This window comes from Monopterus albus, unplaced genomic scaffold (assembly GCF_001952655.1).
Source record: "Monopterus albus unplaced genomic scaffold, M_albus_1.0 scaffold81.1, whole genome shotgun sequence".
Taxonomy (NCBI): domain Eukaryota; kingdom Metazoa; phylum Chordata; class Actinopteri; order Synbranchiformes; family Synbranchidae; genus Monopterus; species Monopterus albus.
Window position 1 is genome coordinate 720,386 of NW_018127961.1, and position 27,649 is coordinate 748,034.

The 27,649-nt window shown below is 42.3% G+C and overlaps 2 protein-coding genes across 2 annotated transcripts in view; one reads left to right on the forward strand and one right to left on the reverse strand.

Moving 5' to 3' along the window:
• Positions 1 to 4,201, forward strand: part of LOC109963872 (sperm-associated antigen 1) — a 16,797-nt gene extending 12,596 nt beyond the window's left edge. Inside the window, exons 17-19 of the mRNA XM_020606775.1 lie at positions 135 to 293; positions 1,202 to 1,525; positions 1,748 to 4,201. Of these exons, the coding sequence (XP_020462431.1) occupies positions 135 to 293; positions 1,202 to 1,525; positions 1,748 to 1,876 (612 nt within the window). The 3' untranslated portion in view covers positions 1,877 to 4,201. The remainder of the gene's footprint in view (positions 1 to 134; positions 294 to 1,201; positions 1,526 to 1,747) is intronic.
• Positions 3,334 to 27,649, reverse strand: part of LOC109963873 (E3 ubiquitin-protein ligase RNF19A) — a 28,311-nt gene continuing 3,995 nt past the window's right edge. The window contains 10 exon segments of the mRNA XM_020606776.1: positions 3,334 to 6,044; positions 7,095 to 7,238; positions 7,326 to 7,485; positions 7,488 to 7,538; positions 8,485 to 8,698; positions 8,933 to 9,025; positions 12,144 to 12,306; positions 12,848 to 12,992; positions 13,474 to 13,682; positions 17,912 to 18,892. Of these exon segments, the coding sequence (XP_020462432.1) occupies positions 5,270 to 6,044; positions 7,095 to 7,238; positions 7,326 to 7,485; positions 7,488 to 7,538; positions 8,485 to 8,698; positions 8,933 to 9,025; positions 12,144 to 12,306; positions 12,848 to 12,992; positions 13,474 to 13,682; positions 17,912 to 18,615 (2,658 nt within the window). The 5' untranslated portion in view covers positions 18,616 to 18,892 and the 3' untranslated portion in view covers positions 3,334 to 5,269.

The window sequence follows — 27,649 nt, forward strand, 5'->3', positions numbered from 1 at the left end:
ATCAATACATTCAGCCCAGATTGTGCACCAAGGTGGCATATATTTAAATTTGTCAAGCATACTGAAACATGTAAACTCAGTAAAATGTCACTTACACATATTGGTTTCATATATAAAGCTGTATTTTGTCTCAGGATTACCTGGCGTGCAGCTCTGATCTGCACGAGGTGCTGCAGCAGGATCCCAGTGTGCAGGAGGCTGAGAAAGAGCTGGAGGAGGTCACAGTGCTGCTCAGACAAAGTTTGGCCACCGCCTCCCCAGCTCAGCCCAGGAAGACTGTCCCCATCACAGAGGTAGCATCACAGCCTTTTCTGACATACATGAACCAGGCTTGGAGTCACATGGAAAGAGTTCAGTTGTCTTCTTTTGCTCTCATAAAATCGGCATATCCACAATTTATATCGCTACTTTAGCCACAAATGTTATAATTGTTTACATCTTAGTGTTTGGGAGGAAGGTGAAAATAACTGAGTTCTCACAGTTTCAACTGTTGGGACCTATTTAACATTGAATTAAATGACTGCCTACAAACAACAGCAGATCGACACCTAACACTATGGCTTGTAGCCACTTATGGGTCATTGCTCTGGTTTCCTAAATGCGTATGAACATAGATTGTCTCACCACTCTTACCAACCCCATGACAGTATGTACCAAGTAGTTTCAAGTCTGCCCAGCATCAAACAGCAGAGATCCAGAGTAAAGTGGCATGTGAAGAAGATCAAACCCTCCTGGATAAAGGTTCTCCAACTACCAAAAAATCTCTATGCAGACAGTGAACAAGCCACTTACTTCTTGAACCCCAGAGGCCCAAAATACAGCAGCGCCTCCAACTCTGCTTTGTGTGATCAATCTTGTCTCCACACTACAGCAAAGAAAGACCAGGGCTGTTTGATTTAAACACGTGTACATCTCAGATACTTGGGGTCACTGTAGCCTAGCCAAGTTAATAATACCAAAGAAAGTGAATTCAGTGGAGCCACCAAAGATTGTGAAAAACTGACAATGCATTTTGACTAGGATCTTGGTTTAATCACACCTGCATAGTTAGTCACCCTCAGTGACTTTACATGGACGCAGTATGCACAGAAAGGGGGCATCACCTTTTTCCCTCAAGGTTTAAAGCTTCTCCATCAAAGCTTCTATCATGTCTTCCCTCTGTAAGTTCACTTTAGTCACCACTGTTGTTCTGCTTCCTCAGGTTGAAAGTGATGAGGAAACGACAGCCGTTCCCAACTCAGAAAGCAGCTTCATAGGAGAGGACGTTGCCGTCAACCTCCGGCCAACCAACGCCTACGAGTTTGGCCAGGCTCTGAACGCAGCTTGCTGTAGCAGAAACACTGCGGCCTGTGCTGACCTGCTGGCTTCCACAGCCCCAGACAAGCTTCCACAGTACCTGAGCACCAAGCTGGACGGACACGCCATCAGCTTCATCATGGAGGCACTAGACTCCCACCTCCTGGAGAAAGACCCCAGCCTGGTCTACCAACACCTCAGCTATCTGCACACAGCTGAAAGGTTCTCGGTAAGACGGGCTTCACTTCACATTCAAACAAGGTTGTGTGATGAAAAAAAACCTACAATCTGAAAAGATAGGTATTGTAAGTCACATGTCAAAATGTCTTAAAGTACACCTTTTAATTTGGCTATTGCTCCTTCTTATAAACTGATATTGTTTTGTACATGATCTGTCCACTTTGTTGCCAGCATCTGAGATTTGGAGGTAACTGCTCTGCTGTTTCTGTAGGTTGTACTGATGCTGCTGGAGAAGGACGAGCGTCACCGCATGACTCAGCTGTTTGAGCATCTGTCGGCTGTGGAGAGCACGGAGTACACGAAGAACGACGTTCAGAACCTAGCCAAAAAATACATCTGACCTTCCTGCCCCTGCTACCGGCTGCATGAGCTGCTGCACCACTATAAGGCTTGGATCTATGTAAAATACTGCACAAGAACTGAGTAAAACAAAGGCAGGAAGCTGTACAATGTGTCCCAGAGCAATACAATGGAACAGAGCCACATTTACCCCACTGACCTGTACTGTAAATAATAACCATCTGTTTTAAAGTAGCTTAAAGAAAATATTTTTCTTTGCAGAACATTTTATGCATATTTAGTTTTGTACTACCACTAACCATTTATACTGTACAGCAGACAGACAGTGGGAAACTATGGACCTTTCATGTAAGTGTATAGATAAATAGGGTCCAATGTGCAATGTAATGTTAGGCTACAGGCAAGTGTTTCCACTTATAGGCTGTCAGGACAAGCGTAGTTCCCAGAACTGTGCTCAGCTGATCAGGTCAGTCAGTCCCTTAATAACATAGATGAGCTGCTGTGAGATACCAGCCAAGGTCAGAAATGATATTCAGTGCATCCTGAATATAACCTAGCAGAGGATCAATTGAGATCATTTGCAACTGAGCTAGTTAAGATGTTCCTTGCTGCAGGACAAAACCATAAGCTAAAGTACCTAACCGTTTCATTATGAGCGTGCACTGTATTGTCTGGAGGAAATAGGCCTGCATGGTACTGTATCTCATGGCTGCTCTGTACAGTCAGATGACAGTATCTGGTGGACTGAGAGCTACTGACAGTGTTGTAGAAGATCTCATTTGTAAACTTAACGTGACTTTGATGTTTGCTTTTGTTCATTCAGCTATGCAATTAGCAATGTGAAATCATCTTTTAAAGACAGGCATTTGGGTCTTTTCCTTTGGGAATGACCTAAAGTCATTCACACTAATTGTTTACTAAATTAGCCTGTCTGCCAGTGCACATCTGCAGTTTAGGCATGCAGATGTGTACACATTGGAGGGAAGCAGAATCTTGATGAGATGTGTGCCTTGGATTTCAGAGCAGGGGTCAGCTTACATGTTGATCAGCATATAGATTCTTCTTACGAGTAATTCAGTAGCTTTTTGCATCACAAATCATACACACTGTATATTCATTTGACTACATGCATGCAACTGTTTAAATTGCTAATTTAAATACACTGTCATTGTATTAAACTACTGAATGTCAGTCATCCAAAGCAGAAGACTGCTGGAATCCAAACATTTTATGAGTTGTAAATGAATGTACCAAATATACTTCAGGCTGACAAGCTGGGGAAGAGACAATAATTACATGTTCCATTTTCTCCTCACTGTGATTTTACCATAATAGATTTCAGTAGAGATGTGCAAATGTGTACAATATTCACAGAGACTAGAAAAATAAATACCTTCTTCATGTCTGATGAATTCAAATAACTGTGTACATTATAGAAATACTATTAAAGATGGAATACCATAATTATTTGTATTAACCTGAAAAACTGAGAATGACAACATATAACTTTTTTTTTATTTTTCTGATATGCATTTACACGCATATAGTAAAGCAAATTACCAAACAAATATACAAATACCTTATGTCATTCTGCACAAATTACAAAGCACATCTGGCACTAGTGTTCAAATTAGGATCAAAAAGGTTGGGTTTTGTTGAGGAATGAGAAACAGAACTGTGGTGGAAGAACAAAATATTCTGCTTTAATGTGGGGAAGATTGCAGCATGTAGCCTCATCCACCGAACCAAACCGAATGTGTATTCAGTAACGGACCCAGGTTAAAATACCTTTCAAGATGTTTTTGCTTACATGGTAGAGGTTCACCTGAGCCAACTCAGCAGCCTCACTACAGCAGACCACTGAGCAGTAAAGACAGGCCTCAGCAAACACTGACAGGAAGTGTGCAACAGCACCTAATGGCAAGGCAAACAGGAGTCACCGGATAAATCAATAGAGGGTAACCCATAACAAACCCATGTATCCCTAATAACCTTGTGCATTGCAGAACAATGTAATAACAAATACAGATAACAGTGCAGGTGCCTTGGGCTATTGTGTGGCCTCAGTTATTTGCGTAGCATTTGTGAATCATGTATGAAAGTCTGTATGTGTGTTGTGTTCATTCACCCCCACGGTGTAAAAAGGATGCTCCATACTGTGTCTACAGGTGACAAGTCAAAGGTCTAGGATCTAACAAGAGCCTGAGTGCTATCTTTGGTAGGCAAGTGAAAATTCTTCATTTACCAAGTCCACCACAGTAGGTTGAAGATATGGATGAGCATCCCTTCGACACAGACACATTCTGTAACCTATAATGAGTTGCAGTTTGGAGCCTTGAAGACACAGCGGAGAGAGAGAGAGAGACAAACAACACAAACAGCTTATAGAAGGCACCATGAGTTAACAAAGATATCAAAGCTCCCTCTTACTCAAATCATCTCTGTGCAGGACATTTTCTTTATACAGTTTCACAGAACTGACCAACCCATTGTTTAACATTGACTTTCAGCATTATCTTAATTGGGCCCTTCCAGAGACCTTTTCTCAAATCTCATCCACCTCAAATTATCATCACAAGCTTTCCAAAGAACCAAACAAAGCCTGGGCTCCCAGAGTCATCTTGGCACTACAAGTGCACACAGTTGTAGGCTACAGGTCTAAACTCAGTGGTTACCAAGGACCACCCGCCACACTGGGACTACAGCTGTGTACACACCCACCTACAGAGAAACTTGGCTTTGTTACAAGTTGATTTCAGTGCTAGAATGAATCAGGATGTTGAGCCCAGGCTTTAGAATTATACATTAGAGGTTTCATTTCAAACAAACATCCAGGAAAAAATGTCTAAAAATAAATACAGACAAGAACACAAAAGGTTCCTCAGTGACTAATCTATTTCGGGAAAAATAAACAGAGGAAATAGTGAATCATATTGCCTGGTCCCTGTCTGAGTTAACCTCTGGAAAGCTGCAACAGTAAGGTTCCTGCGTGGGTTTGCATCCGCATTGTAGAGCCAAAATCAAATACTTACAAAACTGGCACAGTGGTTTTATTTCAGTTTCCACAGATCAATATGACAGCACCCAAATCAGTGGGCTACTTTCTGTTTTAACTGGCGAGTAAGTGAACTGTCAAAAAAAGGTGTCAGCGGTGTGCTGGTCGCACAGACAAAGCCCAGCATTCACAACACTTCTCTCACAGCTGGGAACCCTGACTACTTCCAACAAGCTTCGTGACAGTGGACACAGAGTTAGGTTTTTACTCAAAAGTCGCTTTTTATGAAGGATATAAATTCCAAAAGAATATCCCCTTTACACGGAAGGAACAAAAATGCAGGTTAAACTGTAAGCTATGCTTGTTAGTTTACTGGAGGAAAGGATGTTAAATTAAAATCAAAAATGGTGTCTGTGCAGCATTTAAGGTATTGAGATTTTAGATGTCAGTCTGTACACAGGAGTTCTGCTGCTGTGGTTGGTTGTTGTTGGCTTCTTTCAGCGGCTCACCAGTGTTGCTGTGAGAATCTGGCTCAGTGGGATACGCTAAGTTGACATTCTCTTCTGTGACGTAGCAGTGAGGGGAGAGCTCTGCACAGTGGCTCAGGGAGGAGGTGGTGGAGGTTGGGGAGTGGGGTGTGATCACAGCTCCTTGTCCCTGGGAAGAGGAAGATGAAGCAGCCGGGCAGGTCTCCAGGCGATCATTCTCCACTTCAGGTAAGGGGCTGACTGTGGCGAAGCGTGTGTGGTAATCACCTCCGCTGGAGCCATGGCTACAGGACGTCTTCATGCTTTCCAGATCAGAGCAGCTGAACTCAGAGAAGTGGCTGGAGTGGGAGTCAGCCACCGAGGGCAGGCTGCCACTCAGAGAAGGAGAGTCGAACTCTGAAGAGTTGGTGCTGCGCTGCTCCAGCAGTTGAGCATCCATATCCTCCCGTGTCTCATTGATCTTGGTGCCCCCGTGGCCTTTCTTGCGCAGCTTGCCTTTGCTCTTTTTGCCCCCAGAGCTGGACAAGGAGCAGCAAGATGCCTCTTTAGCCCACTTGGTGGAGGTTCCCTTACCTTCTGAGGGGGTGCAGCCATTAGAAAAAAAAAAGGTCCAGCCACAGCGGCCAACATGACTGCTGTCATCTACACTGCTGCTGCCGCTGTGGTGCCATAGTTTGCCAGGTTTGGATTCAATGTCGACCTGGACCTCCATACTGTTCCCTTCTCTGGAACAATTTGGGGATGGGGGACGACATGAGACAGACAGGTAAGGCACTTAATAAAAATACTGTACGTACAGGATGTGGGTTTACATGTGTGTACATGTTTGAACATGCAGCAACACTAGTGTTCTCTATTTCCAATCGGCAGCAGCACAGCCACAGCATGTGGCTACCCCCAGTCCCAGCAGCCTGTACAGCACAGACAGGCTATTCACTATCCACAAGGTGTATTGTTATCACTCAGCTACACACACAGGATAGTAGCCTAAACTTGGGAAAATGGTCAGCAATATGATACATGCTTATGGAAAGTTTCATTCTCTAGTATCAAAAACACTGTTTACCACATCAGACTGAAGCTGATGTTGCTCCAGCACCGTTTCTCTGCTTATTGCTTAAGGTGTTTTCCTCACTACAGTTTCTGCAATTGCCATGGTTATTGCTGGTAACTGCTAGCTATATGAAAACACCTTAAGCAATAAGCCCCAGAAAGCTGTTTCATAATAAGTCAGCTGCATCATTAGAGTAGATACAAAGCATCAATTCATACTCAATGCTTCCATAACAATTATTCAATGCTTGTCATAATTAAAAAGAGGCAGCACATGCTCCCTGGATGTTTTATCATTACATAACAATCAATCGACCATAAATAATTTAAATAGCAGACATTTCAGGCACTCTAAGGCAGAGCCACGAGAGGGGCTATATTAAAAGCTTTTGTTTAGCCAGGCATATTGGTTAAAACACTGAGTGGTTATGGCCTCCGGTCTTCATCACAGAGAAATAGTAAAAGCATGTTACTCACACCTGCCACTCCTGAACACATAACAATTTAATGTTTTTCTTCTATTAAACAGTACACTACCTCAGCAGTCTCTTAACACTGACATTATGTGGCCATAGGTGTGCATTTAATGAGTATTTCACTACAATCTGTTTTTTAACAAGGCCTTCTAGAAGGACATCTGCTACACAGAATCACACCAGTGCTGCTAATAGACAGACTCTCCCCTACAAACCTTATCCCAGTTCAGAGTCAACACTGCTCACCTGTCAAGGGGCATGTATGAGTTAAGAATGGATCCAGCCATTGCTTTGGTGCTAGCATTGTCACTGATTGTACCCAGACTGACAGTGCCAGATTCACCACTGAGACTGCACCGCTCTTTCTGCACATCAGCCTGCACCTCCAGCCTGACAATATGTGAGGGGAGAGACTTAGAAAAAAATACAATAAAGTTTACCATTTAAATCCCATGGCATGCATTTGTGTGTCAGTACCTGTTGAGGTAATTGACCATGGCACTACCAGACAGGCTGCCGGTGATGCTGGCCCCAGCCAAGGCCATGGTGGAGGCCGTCTCACTTAAATTGTCCCTGATGGCCCCCAGACGGTCCATGTGGCTGCCACTGGCACTCCCGCTGGCCGTCAACCCCCCACACTGCCTTCACCTATACTGGGGTTGTTCCTGTTGTCTGCCACTGATGTAGTATCTACAGAGAAGATACAAGCATGAAATACCATTAAAAATATAAAAATAAGGGATAGAAATATAATGCTTTCTCTAAAATGTGATGTTTTTGGCAAAAATGTAATGCACAAAATTCTGGACTTCTAAGGCTTTTTTCCCAAGTTGCCGTGGGCTTTGGTCACAGAAAACGCAAAAAAAAAAAGTTTTTCTGTAAAATAAGTCTGAAAGAACATGAAAACTGTTGACATACAGTCGCAAGAAAAAAGTAATGGCACTGTTTAGAATTTCCCAGTTTTTTGCATAAACAGGTCATAAAAATGTGATCTGATCTTCACCAAAGTCACAAATACCAACAAACACAATATGTTTAAGCTGGTAAAACACAAACAGTCATGATCTGTCATGTCTTTATTAAACACACCCATTATACATACAAAGTAATGGTGGAAAAAGTCATGGAAACACCAGGCTTCTGATATCACTAAATATCAACTGGAGTTAAATGTTGGCAAACCTGGAGTCCAATCAATGAAACAAGAATAGAGGTGTGGTTTAGAACTACCCTTACTTATAAAAACAATGTCAGTGTGCTGTTCACAAGCAGCATCAGCTGATGTGAGCCATGCCTCACAAAAAAGAGATCTCTGAAGACCTATGACCAAGAGTTGTTGATTTGCATGTAGCTGGAAATGGTTACGGAGTCATCTCAAAGACTGAAGCAATTCTGTAGGAAGAATGGTCCAAAATTCCTCCTGAACATTGTGCAGGTCTAATACACAGCTACAGGAAGATGTTACTTGAGATTATTGCTGCCAAAGGTGGTTCAACCAGTTATTAAAACTGTTTCCATTACTTTTTCCATCAACACTTTTTATGCTTAATAGGTGTGTTCAATAGAGTCATGAAAGATAAACACAAAAGGCGGGCTTTGGGTGTGGGGAGTTGTGGGTGGGGTCACTACAGCTTACCAGTGGCAGCTGTCCCACTGCCAACATTTATGTCATTTTCGTCATCAAACTCTATGCGCACTCCTTTGCCATTCCCAGCTGAGACGCCACAACCTCCGCTACGACACAGAGAGATAGGCACCACGCCATAGACGTATGCAAGCATGATGGGAACCCCAATACCTGAGTGGTGACAGAGAGAGATAGAAACACCAGCTACAAGTTAGACCACAGCCTGAAAAACTAAAAACAATAGGAAGCCACTGCTGCTGTTACACTGAAATCTTAACAGTCTAACTCATCCTCAGACAAATGTTTGCATAATATGAATTCTAATAAATTATTAAACAAAAAAGCTAGCAAAGTCAAACAAGGATATGTCAGTCCAGATACGCAGGTATGCTGGGAGTTAGAGCAGAGGCAGACACACAAAGAGTAACAGGCCAGAGGCAGGAGAGAGGGACCCCACTGGAGACACAATGATGGAGACAGTCACCCCACCAGCGATCACCAGGTTCCTCTTGTGGTTGGAAACATCTTTGCCTTCATAGCGGTTATGGATCTGACAGAGAAGAGGGGACCAATGGCAGTCACACAGTCAGAGAGGACACTGAGAACCTCAGCTCTCACAACCAGTATTCTAATTGTTGCTTACACCACACGAGAAGAATGCTAGAACACTAGTGTGTTCAGTAAGTTTCACACTGTTGGGATAGCATTTCTCATTTTCCTCTCTCCTAGCAGGTATGTGAAGCTTTCATGCCCTGAGCTACTGTTAGACTGAGACAAAGCCTACATCTGTTTGCCTACTTAGATTTTTGCTGAGAACCTCTGAGCAGACAGCCTCCAGGTTTGTTTCCTTTTAGACCAACCACAAACAGCAAAGCCAAAACAAGTCTTTGAAGTTTGGGCGAGCTAATGTCAACCTGAGGAAAGCCCCACACAATCCACTGCCAGCAAGCCTACACTTTCATTCTTTCTACATTACAGAAAGGTCACAGTCAAAAAAAAAAATAATGAGCTGAGAGCAAGTTATTCTCATCACATAAATGCCTTCTCACATGGCAGCTACCAAGCCAGAGAGGAAAAGTAACTCCTCGGGTGGCAGCAAAGCCACATGTGCTAGTAGTAACTAGCCACAGGACAATGACTTGTAATTGGAGAAGAAATCTCCTCAAAGTAAACACTGACACATACAGCTGTTTCAGTCTTCAGACCCCTTCACTTTTCTGGTGTCAGTTTCATTTGAGTTGGATCAAACTGAAATTCTGCAATTCCATCAGTCTACAATCATTAACTAATAATGACAAAGTGAAAACATGTAGACATTTTTGGCAAATTTATTATAAAAAAAAATCTAAAATCTCTCATTTACAAAAAAGATTTAATCATTTCTAGAAGTTCCTTTGGCAGCAGTTCCAGCTTCCAGCCATCTTCTCCAAGTCTATACAAGCAGCTTATCCCATTCTTCCTGACAGACCCTCTCCAGTTCCATCAGACTGGATAGGAAGTGTCAGTGAACTTCCATCTCCACGGATGCTTTCTGGGTTTTGAAACTGGGCTTTGGCTGGGGCACTCAGAGACAGTCAGAGACTTGTCCTGAAGTCACTCCAATGTCTTGGCTGTTTTCTTTAGGACATTATTGTGCTGAAATGTGAAGCGTCACCACAGTCTCAGGCTGAGTTCACTCTGGACCAGGTTTTCTTCAAAGACCTCTGTGTATTTGGCTGCATTCATCCTTCCCTCAGTTGTGACCAGTCTCCCTGTCACACAGCATGACACTGCCACCACCATGCTTCACTGTAGGGATGGTAAGAGCAGACGATGAGCAGCTCTCATCGGCCTTTTACTCAAAGTGGCTTCTAGAAGGAGGTCTACAGAGAGTTCCTTGGACTTGATGGCTTAGTTTTTGTCCTGACATGCAGTGTGAACTGTATATACTTATATACACAGGTGTGTCTTTCTAAACGACGCCCAGTCAATTCAGTTTATCATAGGTGGAATCTGTATCTCAAGGATAGTCAAAGCAAACAGGATGCACCTGACCACATGTGCCACAACATAGGATCTGAATACATTTGTAATCGAGATTTCAGTTGTAGATTTTTTAATAGCATACATTGCAAGCATGACAGGTTACTGAGTGTAGACTGAAGGACAAAAATGGCCATTTTATCCAGCCAGTGTGCAAAGTGAAGAGGTCTGAATACTTTCTTAGGACAACAGGAAGCATAACTAGAAGAATACTGAGGGGAAAAAACTGACAAATAAAACTCACAAGACTGAAAGAGAACTACATAATGCATAAATCCATCTACAGGACTGCATGAATAATTAAAACGCATTTTCCAAACACTTTGTTTTGTTGCCAGTGTTATTTAAGATTTAGGTGAGAAAAAATTATAGCTGATTTGACCGACACAATTATGTTCTGTTCTAAACAGCAAAAATCACACATAACAAAGACTGTAAATATGCTTATATGCTTGATGTAATGAGCCACCATTATGCAGAATCAACATAATTACCAAGGAGGGACATCCAGCGCATGTGGAATGTGGATGACTCATGCTCAGATGTTTCACATGTGCTCACTACTGAATGTGGTTTGGGTTTGTCGGGGGAAAAATCTGTTGGCACTAGCGTCTTTGGCTTTCTTCAGAGGGGAATTTTGGTGGGTGTAAAGACTTTTTTTTACTGTAAGGTCAAACTCTCATTAAACAGAGCTAGCCTGATCAGCAACACAACACAAGTGTGTATACACACATGCAGGTTATTGAGAAATTATCTCAGCTAAATCATTTACAGCTAAATTACCTGAGATAACCTCAGATCCTGAGAAAAATGCATGACTGTATTCACAGTAGTTTTTCTAAGTGCTTAGTTATTGATACGCGGTGCTTGTTCGGGCCAAGCAGACTGTTTATTTCCATTACTGATAACTGTAACATGTTTAAAGTTACATAACAGCGGGGATGTTTACAGCTAAATAGTTGTTCACCCAGAATGAAACACTGTGTCTTTATAATGAGCCATACAGTCAAGTGTTTGAACATTAAATCTAAACAGTGACACATCCCCAATGAGTCAGTGCTCTCTTGGTCTGTCCCCAGTGCAATTTTTTGGGCTCCAGAGCTTTCATAGTAATAGTCCACGAACGCTATGAAGATTAGGTTGTAACATGTTGTCTATCTACTGTACTTTACTATGGCTGGAAAGAGATGTCATTTGTCTCAACAAGGTTTCACTTATGACTTATTGATCTGAAAACTTTGTGAATATTTCAATCTAGAATTGGTCTTATGCTACTTTATTAATTAAGTTAGTAAAATATTTTTTTCAGGCAAAAAAGTGCCATATAGATTTAGAATATCTGGTCAGTCTCAGTAATGCATATTTGAAGACTTGCTCCAACATTTTCAGAGACCAGTGGACCAAGCTGTCGTCATCGTGTTCTCTTTACTCTTCATCATTTGACTCAGACTGCAACAGCATTGAAACTTCCTGCTGTTTCATCTGAATACCAAAACCGAACACTGATTACCTAACCAAAGGCCAATTATCAGAATAGCTGAATATTTGGGTCCAGCCCTAATGCTCTGAAGTCAGAACTATAAGCAGAGGAACTTCAATATTTTACAAACTATTTTACATACAATCACTGTGTCTCTAGAGCTCACCTTCCTTCCAACATACACAGGGATTCCAATAATCATGGCAGGGATAGCTATACCGGCGATGAGTGCGATGCCAACAGGGGCACCCACAAGTGTTCCCAACTGCCACAGAATCTTCTTCTTCCTGCTCCACGGCTTCTTACCCCAGAAAGTACAGCCTGATGGACTGAAAGAGAGATAAAGGAGAACAATTAAGAACAAAACAATGTTGGAAGGAAAGAATGTCCCAGTCACTGATACTACAATTGTTTGTGTGCAAAGGCATTACATCTTTTACATTTGTTGTCACACAATGGAGAGAAACTGTTTATCCCAATGTTGTCAAGATCTTCAGTGAGCTGGCTAGGTTTTTATTTTAATTCAGCTGGGCAGAAGAGAAAGTCTGCGATTTAAAACAATCAAACTTGCTGAATAGGTTCTTAACCTTAGCCACAACTCAGCCAAAAAAAAAAAGTACCCATCAACCCAACCTTCACTCAAACTAATTACTACGTTGTAAACTGCCCAAAAAAGTCATAAACTGTGCCATGTTTTACAATATCAAATATGGCCTGGGCAATCGCACACAGTAATGAAAGAAGTGAACATTTAAACTGTTTAAGGATCTGCACATCCAATAATGTTGTACACTGGTAATTTACTGTCCACATGTGAAACCAACTAAAGCAACGTAAACTGTGTGCATGTACATGTGTTGACATACTGACCTAAGATAGTGCAAGTCTGAGATTTCCTTCATGCAGAGCCAACAGAACTCACAGCCGCAGACAGCACAGGTCATGTGGTTACAGCTGCCATCGTTCATCTTGATGATGTAAGCAGCACAGCGTGGACATGGTTTGATGTCATCGGCTGGGAGAAAGAGAATATGATTTAACTATTCATAATGTCATTTCGCTGACTAGCTACTGTATATAATGCCACTGCTGTCAAAAACTGAGGTCTGGTCAGTCAGATAACTCAAACTTCACCATGGCACTAAAAAACATTCACTGTGACCAGTCTGTCACTGAGATATATGAAGCTATAAAAACAAATTAAAAAAAAAAAAAAAAACTCAACTGAGCAAAATAGGTGGGCACAGAGCCAAAATCTGAAACTTTTTATTTCTTACAAACCTCCAGTAATCTAAATAAGGAAATACATACCCTCATTACACTTGTGGCAATACACTTGATATAATCTGTGCTTGTGTTTAAGATTGTGTGAGTGATCAGCTAGACAAGCACTGAACATGACAAAGGATGGATACAGAGAAGAGCAGAGAGAAAAAGTGGCTGGGCGGTCATGCAACTACTATCGGTGGTTTTGCGTGCGTGTTCACTTAGCCTACCTGCAGCCCCACTCTCTTGACTGTAGCTGAGGGAGGATGAGCGGAGGTTCCTCAGGCGCAGGCTCTGGGCCCTCTGCTGCCGTGCAGTATCACAAGTCTGGTTGGGATGCCACAGCTGCTTACAGTGGTAACAGAACTCTGTGCCGCAGCCCTCCCTGCCACACGTGATCTTAGGACAGCTGGCACACCCAAAGGCTATCACTGCATACCTGGAGAAGGGCAAATAAAACAAACAGACACGTACTTCTGTTGAAAATACAACCCCACATTTTATGGATATTTATAATACTATTATGAAAGTGTTTTAGTTTTTCTGTTTCAGCATGTAAAACAAATAAAAGTCAGTCTGGTTTTATTACAAAAATCTTTGGAACAGCCAAAGTACAAGAGATGGTCAGTTTACATAGTGTAGACTAACAAAGTTCAGCACAGTAGGGCAGTAATTGATAACCCAGAACCTTCTCACATAAAGCAGGAGAGATCCACTGATCAATTGGCAGAGATCAGAAATGCCCGGTTTTCAGCGTGATTGATCGTGCTGAGATTTCCAATTCGGTGCCAATCAAATTTAGAGGCACGACAGTCCATGTCGCACACACACTGGCACAGACAAAAAGCATAGAGCGTGTAGTGCATAGCATTTGGCGTGCACCTTGAACAAGGCTCACTCTGGTGTCTGTAACGGGCACATGTTCACCCACTCATTGGAAGCACTTGGTATAACATCCCCACCCATAGGAGGCTACAGAAACACCTCAGAGAAGGGGAAACTATGACCAAATCTCTGACAAATGGTACACAATGAAGGAGTTACTGGCTACACGTGAAATGCATCTATATGTACAATGTACCAACCCGTGGTAAAACACAGCAAATAAACTACACGCATTTCAAAAAGAACTGTGTGCTCAGTAGCAATGGACATTCTTCTGTTTCTTGTACCCTTCATTTTTAGTTGGATGTTGGAAGAAAAAAAAAAAAGAAATGTAAAACTTTAATACAATCTTTTATTTGTATTAGAATTAAATTTTTCATTACAGAAAGGTTACAAAAATGTCTGCGTATACTGTCAGTTACGGTTTTTAGAAAGAAATAAAATCTGAATTTGCCAAAAGTTTGTGTCTTCCCTGTGCTGGTGTAGGCTCCCTCCCACAGTCCAAAGACATGCAGGTTAAGTGGCATTTCTAAACCTCTTCTCAACCTGGCTACATCTTCAAACACTGTCCATAAAAATCACCAAAAGAATCAGTGTCAAGAAACACGGGCCCAGACAGGGGCCACCACCAACTGGGAATGTGTCTGGCGTCCTACTGAGAATACAGACTCGGCTATCACTCTAGTTAGACACAAACAAGATGGCTTGAGCAACAGCCCCGAGACCCCATACAAGACTCCATGCATGAAAAGCATTCTCGAAGTCCACAAAGCACATGTAGACTAGATGGGAAAACTGTGATGACCCTACTAGTAACTTTGCAAGGTTGAAGAAGCTTAACAATTGGTCAGAGCCTCCTTTCCAGCACCAAGACATAAGTTTTCACAGACATGCTGAGCAGTGTGATGCCCCAGTAACCGGAGCCCAACCTCCATTACGCTTGTTAAAGATAGGAACCACCCCTCCAGCTGGCCATTCCACAGCACTGTCTTTGACCTTCACATGACACTAAAGATGCATGTCAGCAAGACAGCCCAACAACATCCAGAACTTTAAGCACCTCAGGGCAAATCCCATCCACACCTGACACCTTGCCACTAAGGAGCTTCTTAACTACCTCAGAGGCTTCTACCAGGAAAATGAGTGAGGCTTCCTCCAACTCTTCAAACCCTGCCTCCTCCACAGAGGACGTGTTAGCCAAGTTGAGGAGTTACTCAAAGTGCTGTTTGTTTATTTCTCTCAGTCAGTTGAGCCCTGCTTTCCCTTCCTGAATCATCTGGCAATTTTGCCAGAACTTTCCAAAAGCCAACCACAAGACCTTCTCCATCACCTCGTAAACCAGAGGAACTGAATATCCCTTAACTTCCCTGTCAAACTTCACAGGGGGTGCAAGGCTGCAAAGCCAGGCCTCATTTACAATGAACAGCAGCTGTCACTGGTCCAGCCTTTTGAGTCTGCATATTTGAATGTACCATAAGAAAACAAGATGCTCATACAGCCTCCCAGCAACTCTGACCCTGGGAAAAGTTCAAAGTCCAGCCTCTCTCCAGGAAACTCCTGTATATCTAGTTGGTAGTGAGAATCTGAAATGGAAACTAGACATGTCTCTTCTCTATTAGGATAAACTGAGAGGCTGTAGCGTGCTCCTGACCTGAGCAATGATGCGTTGTCTACCAATAATTGCTCTGCTGACTGTGTCAAGAGAAATTAGCACTAAAACCTCTGGGCACTAGCTTAAATGAACATTTTGTGCCTTCCCAAACTAATCTAAAACAGTGCACCTGATAAACTGAGAAATAAACTGGGTGAATATTACATGTTGGCAAAAGTCTGAACTACAGGAAAGAAGAACAAGAAAGAGGAAACGACAGAGACAAGCTGTGGAAAATTTGGGAAACTGTAGATTCCTCAGATTCATTCCACTGTGCAAACGTCGTCTATCAGCACAGGAGATCTGCAGTGAAGAAGAATGAAAGAGCCATTTGCTGTCTGAGTCTGACAGACATGGACATGAAAGGAAGAAAAGTGTTGGTTGATAAAAGAATAAGAAAATAGTGCAGGTTTTAGGTCTACATTTAAAAACATCAACACTTTCAGAGCATAAAAACTAAACACTATCGCATCAGATGTTTCAGCCCTGCACTTTGGAACAACTAAAAGACTTCCAACTACAGTGGAAGCATGTCAGACTAGCAGGCTGGTGAGTTCATGAAGTGCTTTAAAAACCATTTAAAGAATGTTAAAATCAATACAAAATCTAGCACTGCAGACAGAGAGACAGGACTAACTAGTTTGTTAAGCAACCCGCTTAATAACTCTCCCAACATAAATGTGAGGATGTGTGTCATGTTCATGAACCTTTATCACTGGGTCTAGGTTGCCACAAAATCTCAGCAGCTTATGGCATGTCCAAAATGTTACAATGGCTGCAACCTTTGACATACAAAAGATTTGTTGTTTTTTTTAATCACATAAATATACAGCCCATTGGGCTCATTGGGCAACTCGATTAACTCGAGTAACTCGGGTAACTCGATTACTAAAAATTACTTACGTAAAATTTCTGCATTCCCAAAATGAATCTTTAATTCATATAATTTATACAGATCACTGTGTTTCACACAATGATTATTACTGTTGCACAATGTTCTATACTGTAGACCTGAAACCAGTTAGTAATTTTAGAGACTTATTTTCTGTTTTGTACATTTATGATTGCTCTTTAATGTTTAATGTAGTTTCTTATGCCATTACCTAATTAATCAATGTAATAACTGGTAGAATACTCGATTACTAAAATTATCGATAGGTGCAGCCCTACAGCCCATCATTTTTCACTTAATGTAAAGTCATTTGATGCCTCCTGAACAATCACAAGTTAAAGCAGTTTTCAGCAACATAAATGAATTGATTTGTCTCGTCAGTGAGTCACCATCTGGACCTGCAGGGCCCCTAGAAAGGCACATTGCAGCGACAGTGTAGGGGACTGGGTGGAAGCAAGGCAAGTAGCCATCACTCAGGAAGGTGCCATCACTCAGATCACTGCATGCATGAGGGCAGAAACACACCAAGATGACATGAAATAACTAGCAGCGACAAAGGCTGACCTTTGCGTCACCTCACGTTAGCTTTGTCTGGGCCAGTTGGATTGAAAAAGTGTCACTTGAACACACCCCACAGACTACGGCTGACTAGCACGTATGTTCTGCGCCTGCGTGACAGAAATAACTCTCCCTACCAGCAGTTGGTGGTATCTGTATTTGCCATTCAGAAAGGGAAAGAAGAGGCAGAATGCGGAAGCATAAATTACAAACACAACAGCTCTTGCTCAGCACAGCTGCTGTTTATAGCTGCTTCTAATCAAGAATATGTCTGATAAGAAGTTGCAAATGACACTGCCGTTCTCTGCCCTTAGTCTTTTGGTTGTGGAAGAAGAAAGGAGGTTGTAGAGGAGAAAAACAAGGAGAAACTGCACAGAAAATGGGTGAAATCATGGATACTACAGTGACAGGCTGAAGGGGCTTTCACAAACTGTTCTCTTCTCATGCACTGACTGACTCAACAGCCAATCAGAGTGGTCTCTCACCGATGAGGCCTGACTGCCAACACCTCTTCAACATGCCAAATCAGCCAAAAAGCCACCGATAGAGGCCAACTGTTAATGTACACAAACACTCGGTCCACTCTGACTGAGTGATGCTTCTTTAACCTTAAAAACAATCTTTGGCTGAGTGCAGACAGTGGGATCAGACTGCTCGTCATGGTGGATGTGTCAATGCTTACCCACAGTCCGGTGCAGGGCACCAGCGGCAGTCAGGGTCAGCCACCAGCCACCTCCTCAGCATGAACTCCTCATATTTCTCCATGAGCACCCGGTCACCCAGGATCATGCAGATGTCATGTGGGTTGAAGCGCTCTGAGCACTCAGGGCAGCTGATGTTGACACGTGACTCTGAGATCTCAATGCGCAGGTACTGGCGCAGGCAATCAATGCAGGAGCGGTGGTGACAGGTCATAATGTCAGGGAAGCTCTCCCTGGAGTGGCACAGAAGGCACAGCGGGCACTCCAGTAGCTCTGCCCCCATCGCACTACACACCTTGGAGGAGGAGGAGGAGGTAGAGGAAGAAGGCCCTGAGGCAGATGATGTGGAGGCAGCAGCAGAGGCAGCTCCAGTCCCAGCCACGGAGAAGAAGGCAGAGTTCTTTTCATTACACATCTCAGAGTGGATGTTCTCAATGCTGGCGATGCCCTCCACCACTCCAAGCACTCCAGGTCCATGGTGCTGGAACTCTCGAGACCGTTGGCGCCCTAATTTAGACTCTCGTCCTCGCCGTCTGAAAAGAGAGGCCAGGGAGAGGCGCCTCTTCTTGGGGGCCTTCTTTACAGAGGGCAAAGAGATGGAGGAAGCAGTGGACTGCAGGTCCCGGTCAGAGCCCATCACCCCACCACTAGCACCACCCAGCTGCTGGTGCTTCTGCAGGCTCATCTCTCCTGAGGAAGGGGAGTGGTGTGCCAGCGGGGAGCCAGGGTTGGGTAGCCTGTCCCTCGCATGTGCAGGAAGGTCTGGGAAAGGGATAGGGCTAGGAGAAGGGGTAAGGTGGTGGATGGGGGAGGGAGGGTCAGGGAGGGGGGAAAGGGCGCTAGAGGGACCATCTGTGTTTAAGACATGGTGGCTTCTCCTGATCAACCTCGTGGTCACATCTAACAGCCGGATTTTGACGGAAGGGTGGGGGTCACCTGCTGTGAAACTGATGCAACAGAACCTATGGAAAAAGTGGAAGAAAGGAAGGAAAACCAGGGGGAGAGAAAAGAAATGGAACAGATAATATATGTTAATCAGTTTCAACAACTTGGTCACAGCAACAAAACAATACAATAGAAATACAAATTTCAACACAATGACAAGTTTTCATTCAGACACATCATCAAGCTGTTTAACATTAAAAAACAAAATCTAAATCTCAGGTGGATGCTGCATCTTAAGACAATCAAACAGAATAAAAGACAACATTCTGCACATTTGAAAGAGAAGGAACTATCTATTGTGACCGACCATTTGGTACATGGCAGTGACTTCTGTAAACATGGAGAGGAGAGTTTTATCACTTTTTGAACTGCATGTAACCCATAGGTACACCATTCTGTCAAGAAAATTGTATGTGTTTAGCTTGGGTAATAATGGCCTCTTTCACTTGATGAGATGCATCTGTGCATCCAAATTTCACCCCCAACAAATATGACAAGAACAGTAATTTAAGCATGTTCTCCTCTCCTCTCTCTCCTCTTTGGCTCAGTTGATATCACTGTTGTCATAGTGCAGGTTTGCATAGCTGATCAGAGCATCAGTCACAGAGCTGAGAAGCGAGGACAGAAGGTGAACAACCTCAGACAGTATTGACGCAGGGAGGCAGCCCTCTGATCTGTTTGTAAGATCAGCAGTGATAAGGCCTGGGCCCAGACTGTCCTCTGTTGATAATGGCAAACAGGAGGAAGAGGGAGATAATGGATGGCAGAGTGAAACAAGGGTTTGCCTTGGTAGACTGGTGTCTGATGCACCAGCAATTCAAGTCGCCAGTACTTTATACCACAGCTGCAAAGGCACATACACACATGAATCATGTTAGGACAAACAGCACAAAAAGACTCAGCGTGTCAAATTTAAATCCAGGCTAACAAACGCCATGAATTTTCCAAGTGAAATAAGGAGGCACATAAAGCTAAATGCTTGAGCTTGAGATGCATCAGTCAAAAACAGCAAAATTAAGTTTAATGACAAAGTGAATGGTCTCAAAGATTAAAGTCATTTTAAGTAATGTTTTACAAAAAATTAGCTATGCTGTAATCCAGACACAATTCTGCAAAATCATCATATTAGCTAGCCCAGCAAGGTCAAATCACCGTTGTGATGCTTAAGAGATGGGATGGAAATAGAAACATCAGCCAGTATGAATACACCAGTTACAAACTATTACAGCTGAAAATTTACTTCAAATAACTAAAGAAACGAGGTGCTCATTTTGTATTGTGCTCTAAGAACACAACCTCTTGCATTTGAATTTTAACAGACCTTGGCTGAACAGATCTGATGCTTTCACCAACCAAACATAATTGCTTCTCTGTAATCTCCATATCTGAGTGGGTGTGTTTGTGTGTCAACACACTCCACAAAATGATGAAGACAGATGGCATCTGAGCCAATCTGATGAATGTTCTCTCCATTTGAAAATTTCATACAGTTGAGAAGGTGAGAGAAACAAAAAGCCAAAGACAGTGCAGACTACAACACTGCCCAACTGAAGAGGCAAAAGAAGCTACAGGTCGAAAAATGCCAGATCTGAGGTTACGGGTACTGTTGCATTTTAATAAAATGCATACATATTTTGCATCAACGGAAACGTACCAAAAGCTAAAGGACGAATCATGCATGCTAACAGACTCTTTCATAGCTGAACAAAAGAAAAACACCATATGCAGGAAAATAAACTACATTAAAAAAAACACCATTTGAAATGAGCAAGTAATTTCATCACATTAATTTAGGATTTAACTTCGATTTAAATTTGTCCAAAATGAAGCCATAATGTGTACAGTTTTTGAGGAATTCAGCATGAGAGAGTAAACAGACTGTTTTCAACAAGCCAACAAAACCATGCAAAAGTACATCTGAGAGCAAGATCATCTATAGCCAGGCCACGGAGATTGGCTGAAAACCAGTACAAATGAAAACAGTGACACTGTTCTGAGTATGGTTAGCAATGTTTGTAGCACAGTTTGCAACAGTAGTGTGCTGTCAGTCTACATTAGCGTTGTGTTTTGTTTTTCTGGGTAATGAGTAGAGTATAAAAAGAATGTCTGACTTTTTGTTGCATATTGCCACTGGTGTCCAGCTTACTCTCTGGATGTCTTCCCCTGAAAGTGTATGTGTTTATCTTTCTTTTTGGTTATACCTTAGAAGTGAAGCATGCTGTGAAAACGCATACACAGTAATGCCATGGGACAAACACACACACACCCACATCCTACCCACACAAGCTACCTACACCTCCACATACTGTACATACAGTACTTTATAAGCACTCACTACAATGGCAGTAAAACAGTGCCTTCACGAATCTGTCAGCCTGCACCTGTACACAGCAAGTTCAAAAGCTGCAGTGAGCACGGCAGCTCTGCAGTGCAACCACAACACTGACACTACCAGAATCACACTCACTTTTGTGAAAAACTGCTCTTTGTTTATACATTCTCTCTCACACACACACACACACACACACACACACACACAGCAAGACACAGTGATCCCCTCCCTCTTCCACAGCACCGACTCTCCTTGGTTTGAGTAAGGATTGAAAACAGGAAGCGCTGATGTGTCAAGTCAAGAATCTTTATTGTCATTATGCAAAGCATAACAAAATTTTTCCCAGCAGCTCTCGGCTTAAAAGACAGACATATTATTTACATAACACACAATTGTATAAGTCAATATAAAAATATGAACAAAAAAAAAGGGATGTATGGGACCTAATCAGGTAACTCCTGCACATATGGAAGGAGGCACAGGACTCCTCCACAGACACATTGTCATTGTGTAATGTACACATGAACAATTCTTATTGTATGAATGCTGAATCAGCATCCATACTGTGTTTTCCTGGTCTTTCTTTCTTTATTATTCTTCCATACGTTTTTTTGGCCCTTAACTACTTCAGCATACTTTCAGCTAGAAAAACCATTCAGCTGTCAAAATATTCAGCTCTTCAAGGACATTCATGCTTCTATTCAGAATTTTTCTAAACTTCATACTTTTAAAATATTTTGCTTTATTTTGAAAATCTTGGCCCATTCAAATGAATGGGAAAATTCTACTTCAGCATACTTTCAGCTAGCACAACCATTCAGGTGTCAAAATGTTCAGCATTTTCAGGGTGATCTTTCAGCACTCAGAATCCATACGCATTTTCTTCAGAAAATGCATTTCTCTAGTTCAACCCATAAAATTTATACTTAAGTACTATGACCCTTGACATGTTGCATTATTACTAATCCTCTCTGCCATTTTAGGACTTTGTGAGAATTGCACACAGTTATAGATACACTGGGCTTAAAAAAAATGTTTAAAAAAAGTTTTTAAAAAGTCACAATTTGTCATAGTTTTTGGCATTTTGCGACACTGCACTGAAATGCAAAAAAGTAAGGAACAAAGCAAAAGGATGCTACAAAAATCAAGTAGAAACCGTTTGAGCTACTGTCTTCGGGGTGTTTGTGCATTTGTCAAAAAACAAGGACCAATCACTGCTAGACTGCAGCAATAGTAGTACTGGAGGCGACTGTGGATCAGTGGGTAGAGCAGTCATCTCCAAACCGGATGGCTGAAGGTTCAAATCATGGTTCCTGAGTCCACATGTCAAAGTTTCCTTGGGCAAGACACTGATCCCCCAAGTTGCCCCCGATGGTTAGAGCCATCAGTGAGTTGGTGCCGCAGATGGCTGCCTCAGTTCTGAACCGAAAACAAATTCCTTGTGTGTGTAACATACTTGGCCAAATAAAGATGAATATTACCCTTACCCTTGAGTGCATGGTACTGTGAGTGAGAGCTTAGTACACTGGGTATGACAGGCTAATAGTCTTCATTGCACCATGAAAAGATGATTGCAAGACAGATTTACACAAGGGTTCACTGAACTTGCTGTCACAAGGCTAGCACCACATCTGAATCAGCCTGTTTGGGTTTATCACTGCTGAGCAGATAGCTGTGTGTGAAATGAAAGGACTGATGATGCAGGCAGACACCACCAGCTGTCTCATCTAAAAGGCACTGGTTACTGTAGGGCTCGTTCACAAAATGAAATACCTAATCAGCAGTACAGACTTCTCACATTAAGCATGCCGATTTAAGTACATTAACACAATCCGGATCTGCCCTGTGTGCCTGGAACTGAGGGAGAGAGCTCGGAGACACAAAGAGTCAGGGCAGAGAGGGGGGAGATAAAGAGCACTCAAGAAAAAGGTGAGAACATGAAAAATGAAAGTATAAAATGCATGTGAAAACTGCACGAGAAGATTTAGAGGGAAAAGAAACGGCAAAAGGCCAAAGAATTGTTAGCGCTGCCAGAACAAAATCCTGTTACACATCCCCTCAACAGATTTTGTGACATTCCTCAAGGACTGTGTGATAAGAGGATAGGGGAACAAGAACACAGAAACTAGAAAGATAACTATGACTTGGTGTCCAGTTAAATACATCTTAGGATATATTTAATACCAACAACATCAAAACTATGAAATAACATATGGAATTTTGTAGGAAGCAAAAAAGCAGAATGTTTCATATTTTAGATTTCTCAAAATAGCCACTGACTGCAATGACAGCTTTGGACACTGTTGACAGTATAATGAAAACCTGTAATGGTTTTCAGTTAACAGGTGTGCCGCCTGTAGTAATCCTGGCTCTCATTAGGACAGTGCCTGGAAAGGAAGACCAAGAGTCACATCTGCTGCAGCAGAGAAGAGTCTCGCTGTCTCAGTCCTAATCCAGCTACCAAAAGGACAAAAATATGTCAGCAAAGGAGAGACAGTATAAAGGTATTACTTGTTCAAATTAGGGGTGGGTCTGTGTACACATTGGCCATATGGTAATCATTTAGGCAACAACTGACTGCCGAAAAAAAAAAAAAAAAAAAAAAAGGGATTATATAAAATGGCACAGGGAGGATTATTTTTTTATAGTGTGCCCAAGAACAATGTGCCAACATGAGAAAAAAAAAATTCTCTAAGTATCTTGTTATAGCCAGAAGCCTTTCTCCCAATAACAATAGTCATTCATTCATTCATTCATTTTCTACCGCTTAATCCCTGAACGGGGTCATGGGGGGGCCAGAGCCAATCCCGGCCGGCAATCGGGCGCAGGCGGGGTACACCCTGGACAGGTCGCCAATCCATCACAGCCAATAACAATATACTTTTTTCATTTTTACAAGATTTGTTCAACTTTAAAACATGATTTTTCTCCTTATTATGACATACTGTATTTTCTGGTTATAACGTGAGCCCCGCACAGCATGGGGTGAATGCACACTCAGTAGCAGTAGCCTACCTTAGCTCATTCAGTACAGCAACCTCTCTTTCATCAACACTCTCCCATACCAACTTTCCACACCATGACCAGCGCTGCTCCAGCCGGCCCTTGAGAATATATACATGCACTATATTGCCAAAAGTATTCACTCGTCTGCCTTCACATACAAATGAGCTTGAGCAGCAACCGATTCTTAATCCACAGGGTTTAATATGATGTTGGCCCACCCTTTGCAGCTATAACAGTTTCAACTCTTCTGCGAAGGCTGTCTACAAGGTTTAGGAGTGTGTTAATGGGAATTTTTGACCAGTCTTCCAGAAGCACATTTGTAAGGTCAGACACTGATGTTGGACGAGAAGGCCTGGATCGCAGTCTCTGCTCTAATTCATCCCAAAGGTGTTCTATCAGGTTGAGGTCAAGACTCTGTGCAGGCCAGTCAAGTTCTTCCACACCAAACTCACTCATCCGTGTCTTTATGGACCTTGCTTTGTGCACTGATGCACAGTCATGTTGGAACAGGAAGGGGCCATCCCCAAACTGTTCCCACAAAGTTGGGAGCATGAAATTGTCCAAAATGTCTTGGTATGCTGAGGCATTAAGAGTTCCTTTCACTGGAACTAAGGGGCCAAGCCCAGCTCTTGAAAGACAACCCCACATCATAATCCCCCCTCCACCAAACTTTATACTTGGCACAATGCAGTCAGACAAGTTCTGTTCCCCTGGCAACTACCAAACCCAGACTTGTCCATGGGATTGCCAAACAGAGAATTACTGCCAGCACCTATAGTTGACACACCCACATCCCAAGAGGCACACTATAATTTGCATCCTAGGTAGTAGACAACCATACAGGGGGAAAAAAAGCATACACTTGTACAAAAATCTGCCAATACTCATTTATGACAATTTGTAAATGTTCACCCCTAGTTCAGATAGTCTTTATAAATGGGCTTTATAGCATCTTTAATCTTGTGCCTAATAATGCATGTGCTGAGAGGGAAGACAGAGGTGCTGGCCACCATTTGACCACTACAATGATCAAGGCTGTCTGTAACCTTGGGTAATCACCAACACACAGACAGCGTCTAACTCTGACGTGAGCAGGATCAGAGTATGACACAAATGAGTAACCAAGAAAAATCCAGATAAGAGTGCAGTGACAATTTGTGTGCATAAGCAGGTCCGTGCCTCAGACAAGCACACTGAGAATGATGAGAGCTGGTAGACGTGCCAGAGCGTTCCTCAGGGACAGAGTTCATTAAGTATTCCAGAGAGAGAACAGATCAAGTACTGACCTCAGCTGACCGGCAACAGCCTGGGAGAGTACAACTCTCACTAAACACATACTGAGAACCATGGTACACTCAACTTTAAAACGCAACAGATTTCCTGTAGCATGGCTTCATGGTTTTCCCCTAAAACAAATCTCTTTATTCATCAACATGAACATGGAAAAACATTCAGGACAAGGTTACAATGTACAGTGGCAAGTTCAGTGAACCCTTGTGTAAATCTGTCTTATAACAGCCAGATCTTCACCTAAGTTAGATTTATGGACAAACATTATTTCAGCATTTAAAACCCAAATCTCTGTATTGTTCTTTCCCATAGTGAATATATCATTCAGATGTTCACAGTGTAGACTGAAAAAAGTATGGACCCCCTATCATAATGACATCAACAAAAGGCCCCCCCCCAGTATACAGAGAGCCAAGGTCTGTGCGTGAAGGCTGCTAGCACTAGCACCCAAGTGTGTAAATAAGCCAAACAAGCTAGACTGATTAAAACAGGAGCACGTCTGTATCATCAGACACGTGAGCTGGATGACTGAAAAGTGCATGAAAAACTACCTACACCCGATACAAGATGGCTGCAGAATTTGCATGAGCAATAACACTACTAACAACTAATGTAATCACTATTTGTATGACACATAAAATCAACATTTTACACAACCACGTTGAGACATGGGCCCCTACATTCACAAAAATACAAGCAACCAACTAAAAAAAACAACAACAACAATTAGTTAAAAAAAGACCTTTTAAAGTTCCCACTGACTAATTTTCCTGCCATCTGACATTCTGGTTAGACATAAGCCTGCTCAAACCAACCCAACACAAAAGGGAAATTATAAAGGGTAAACCTCTCCATATCTCCAAAGCTAATCTTTTCTTAAGACAACAAAGGTAAAGCAGCACTTTTCATTAGTAGGAATAGGAAAGAAGAAAAAGAATATCTGTTGTACAACTCAGTTAGACCAGGGTTCTACTAAATCTGAAGTTAGTCAGCAGAGACCCACTAGGGAGCTGTGCTTCTGCAGCTGTAAGCAGTGTGGGGGGTTACATATGATTGGAGCAAAGGAAACAGCATCATGGTACAGCATCATGTGAAATTAGTTATCCTATTTCTCATAGTTTTAAGACTTTGGTCCTTTTCATACATGGGATATAGAGCATTGCTGGCTTCATCACTCTGTTAAAGCAACGGCCTTCTGTCATTCAGACATAGGACACTTTTATGTTAACATTCCTCATGGCTTTATTCAGACATAGCAATGACTGTGATAAAGAGTGCCATGATACATGTGCAATATTTGCCATACATGTGAGACTGTCATAATTTAGTGTATGCTTATCCATTATTGTGACTGAAAGCAGTTAGGACTTGCGCCATGTTGAGAGTAACACATAAATGTTACTTGGTCTGACCTAGTACAGGTATGTGCCAAAAAATTAGAATATTGAGGAAAAGTCCATTTATTTCAATAATTTGTTTCAAAAAGTGAAACTTGTATGTTATATTAGTTCACTGCACACAAAGTGAAATATTTCAAGCCTTTATTTGTTTCAATTTTGATGATTATGGATTAAAGACAAAAAAAAACCCAAATCCAGTATTTCACAAAATTAGAATATCATGACAAAGTTCAACATTGTAGGCTCCCTGTGTCCCAATCTAGTCAGCTAATTAATGCAAAACACCTGCAAAGGTTTCCTCAGCCTTGAAATTGTCTCAGTCTGGCTTAGTAGGCTTCAGAATCATGGGGAAGACTGCTGACTTGACGGTTGTGCAGACGACCATCATTGACACCCTCCATAAGGAGGAAAAGTCTCAAAAGGCAATTGCAAAAGAAGCTGGATGCTCACAGAGCGCAGTATCAAAATATATTAACAGAGTGTTATGAAGAAGGGAAGAATGTGGCCAGAAAAGGTGCAAAAGTGACAGGGATGACCGCAGCCTTGAGAAGATTGTCAAGCAAGGGCGATTCAGAAATCTGGGGGGGCTTCATAAGGAGTGGACTGAGGCTGGTGTCAGTGCATCAAGAACCACCACATACAGACGTCTGCATGACATGGGCTACAGCTGTAGAATTCCATGCGTCAAGCCACTCCTGAACCAAAAACAACGTCAGAAGCGTCTGTGCTTGGCTAAGAAGAAACAG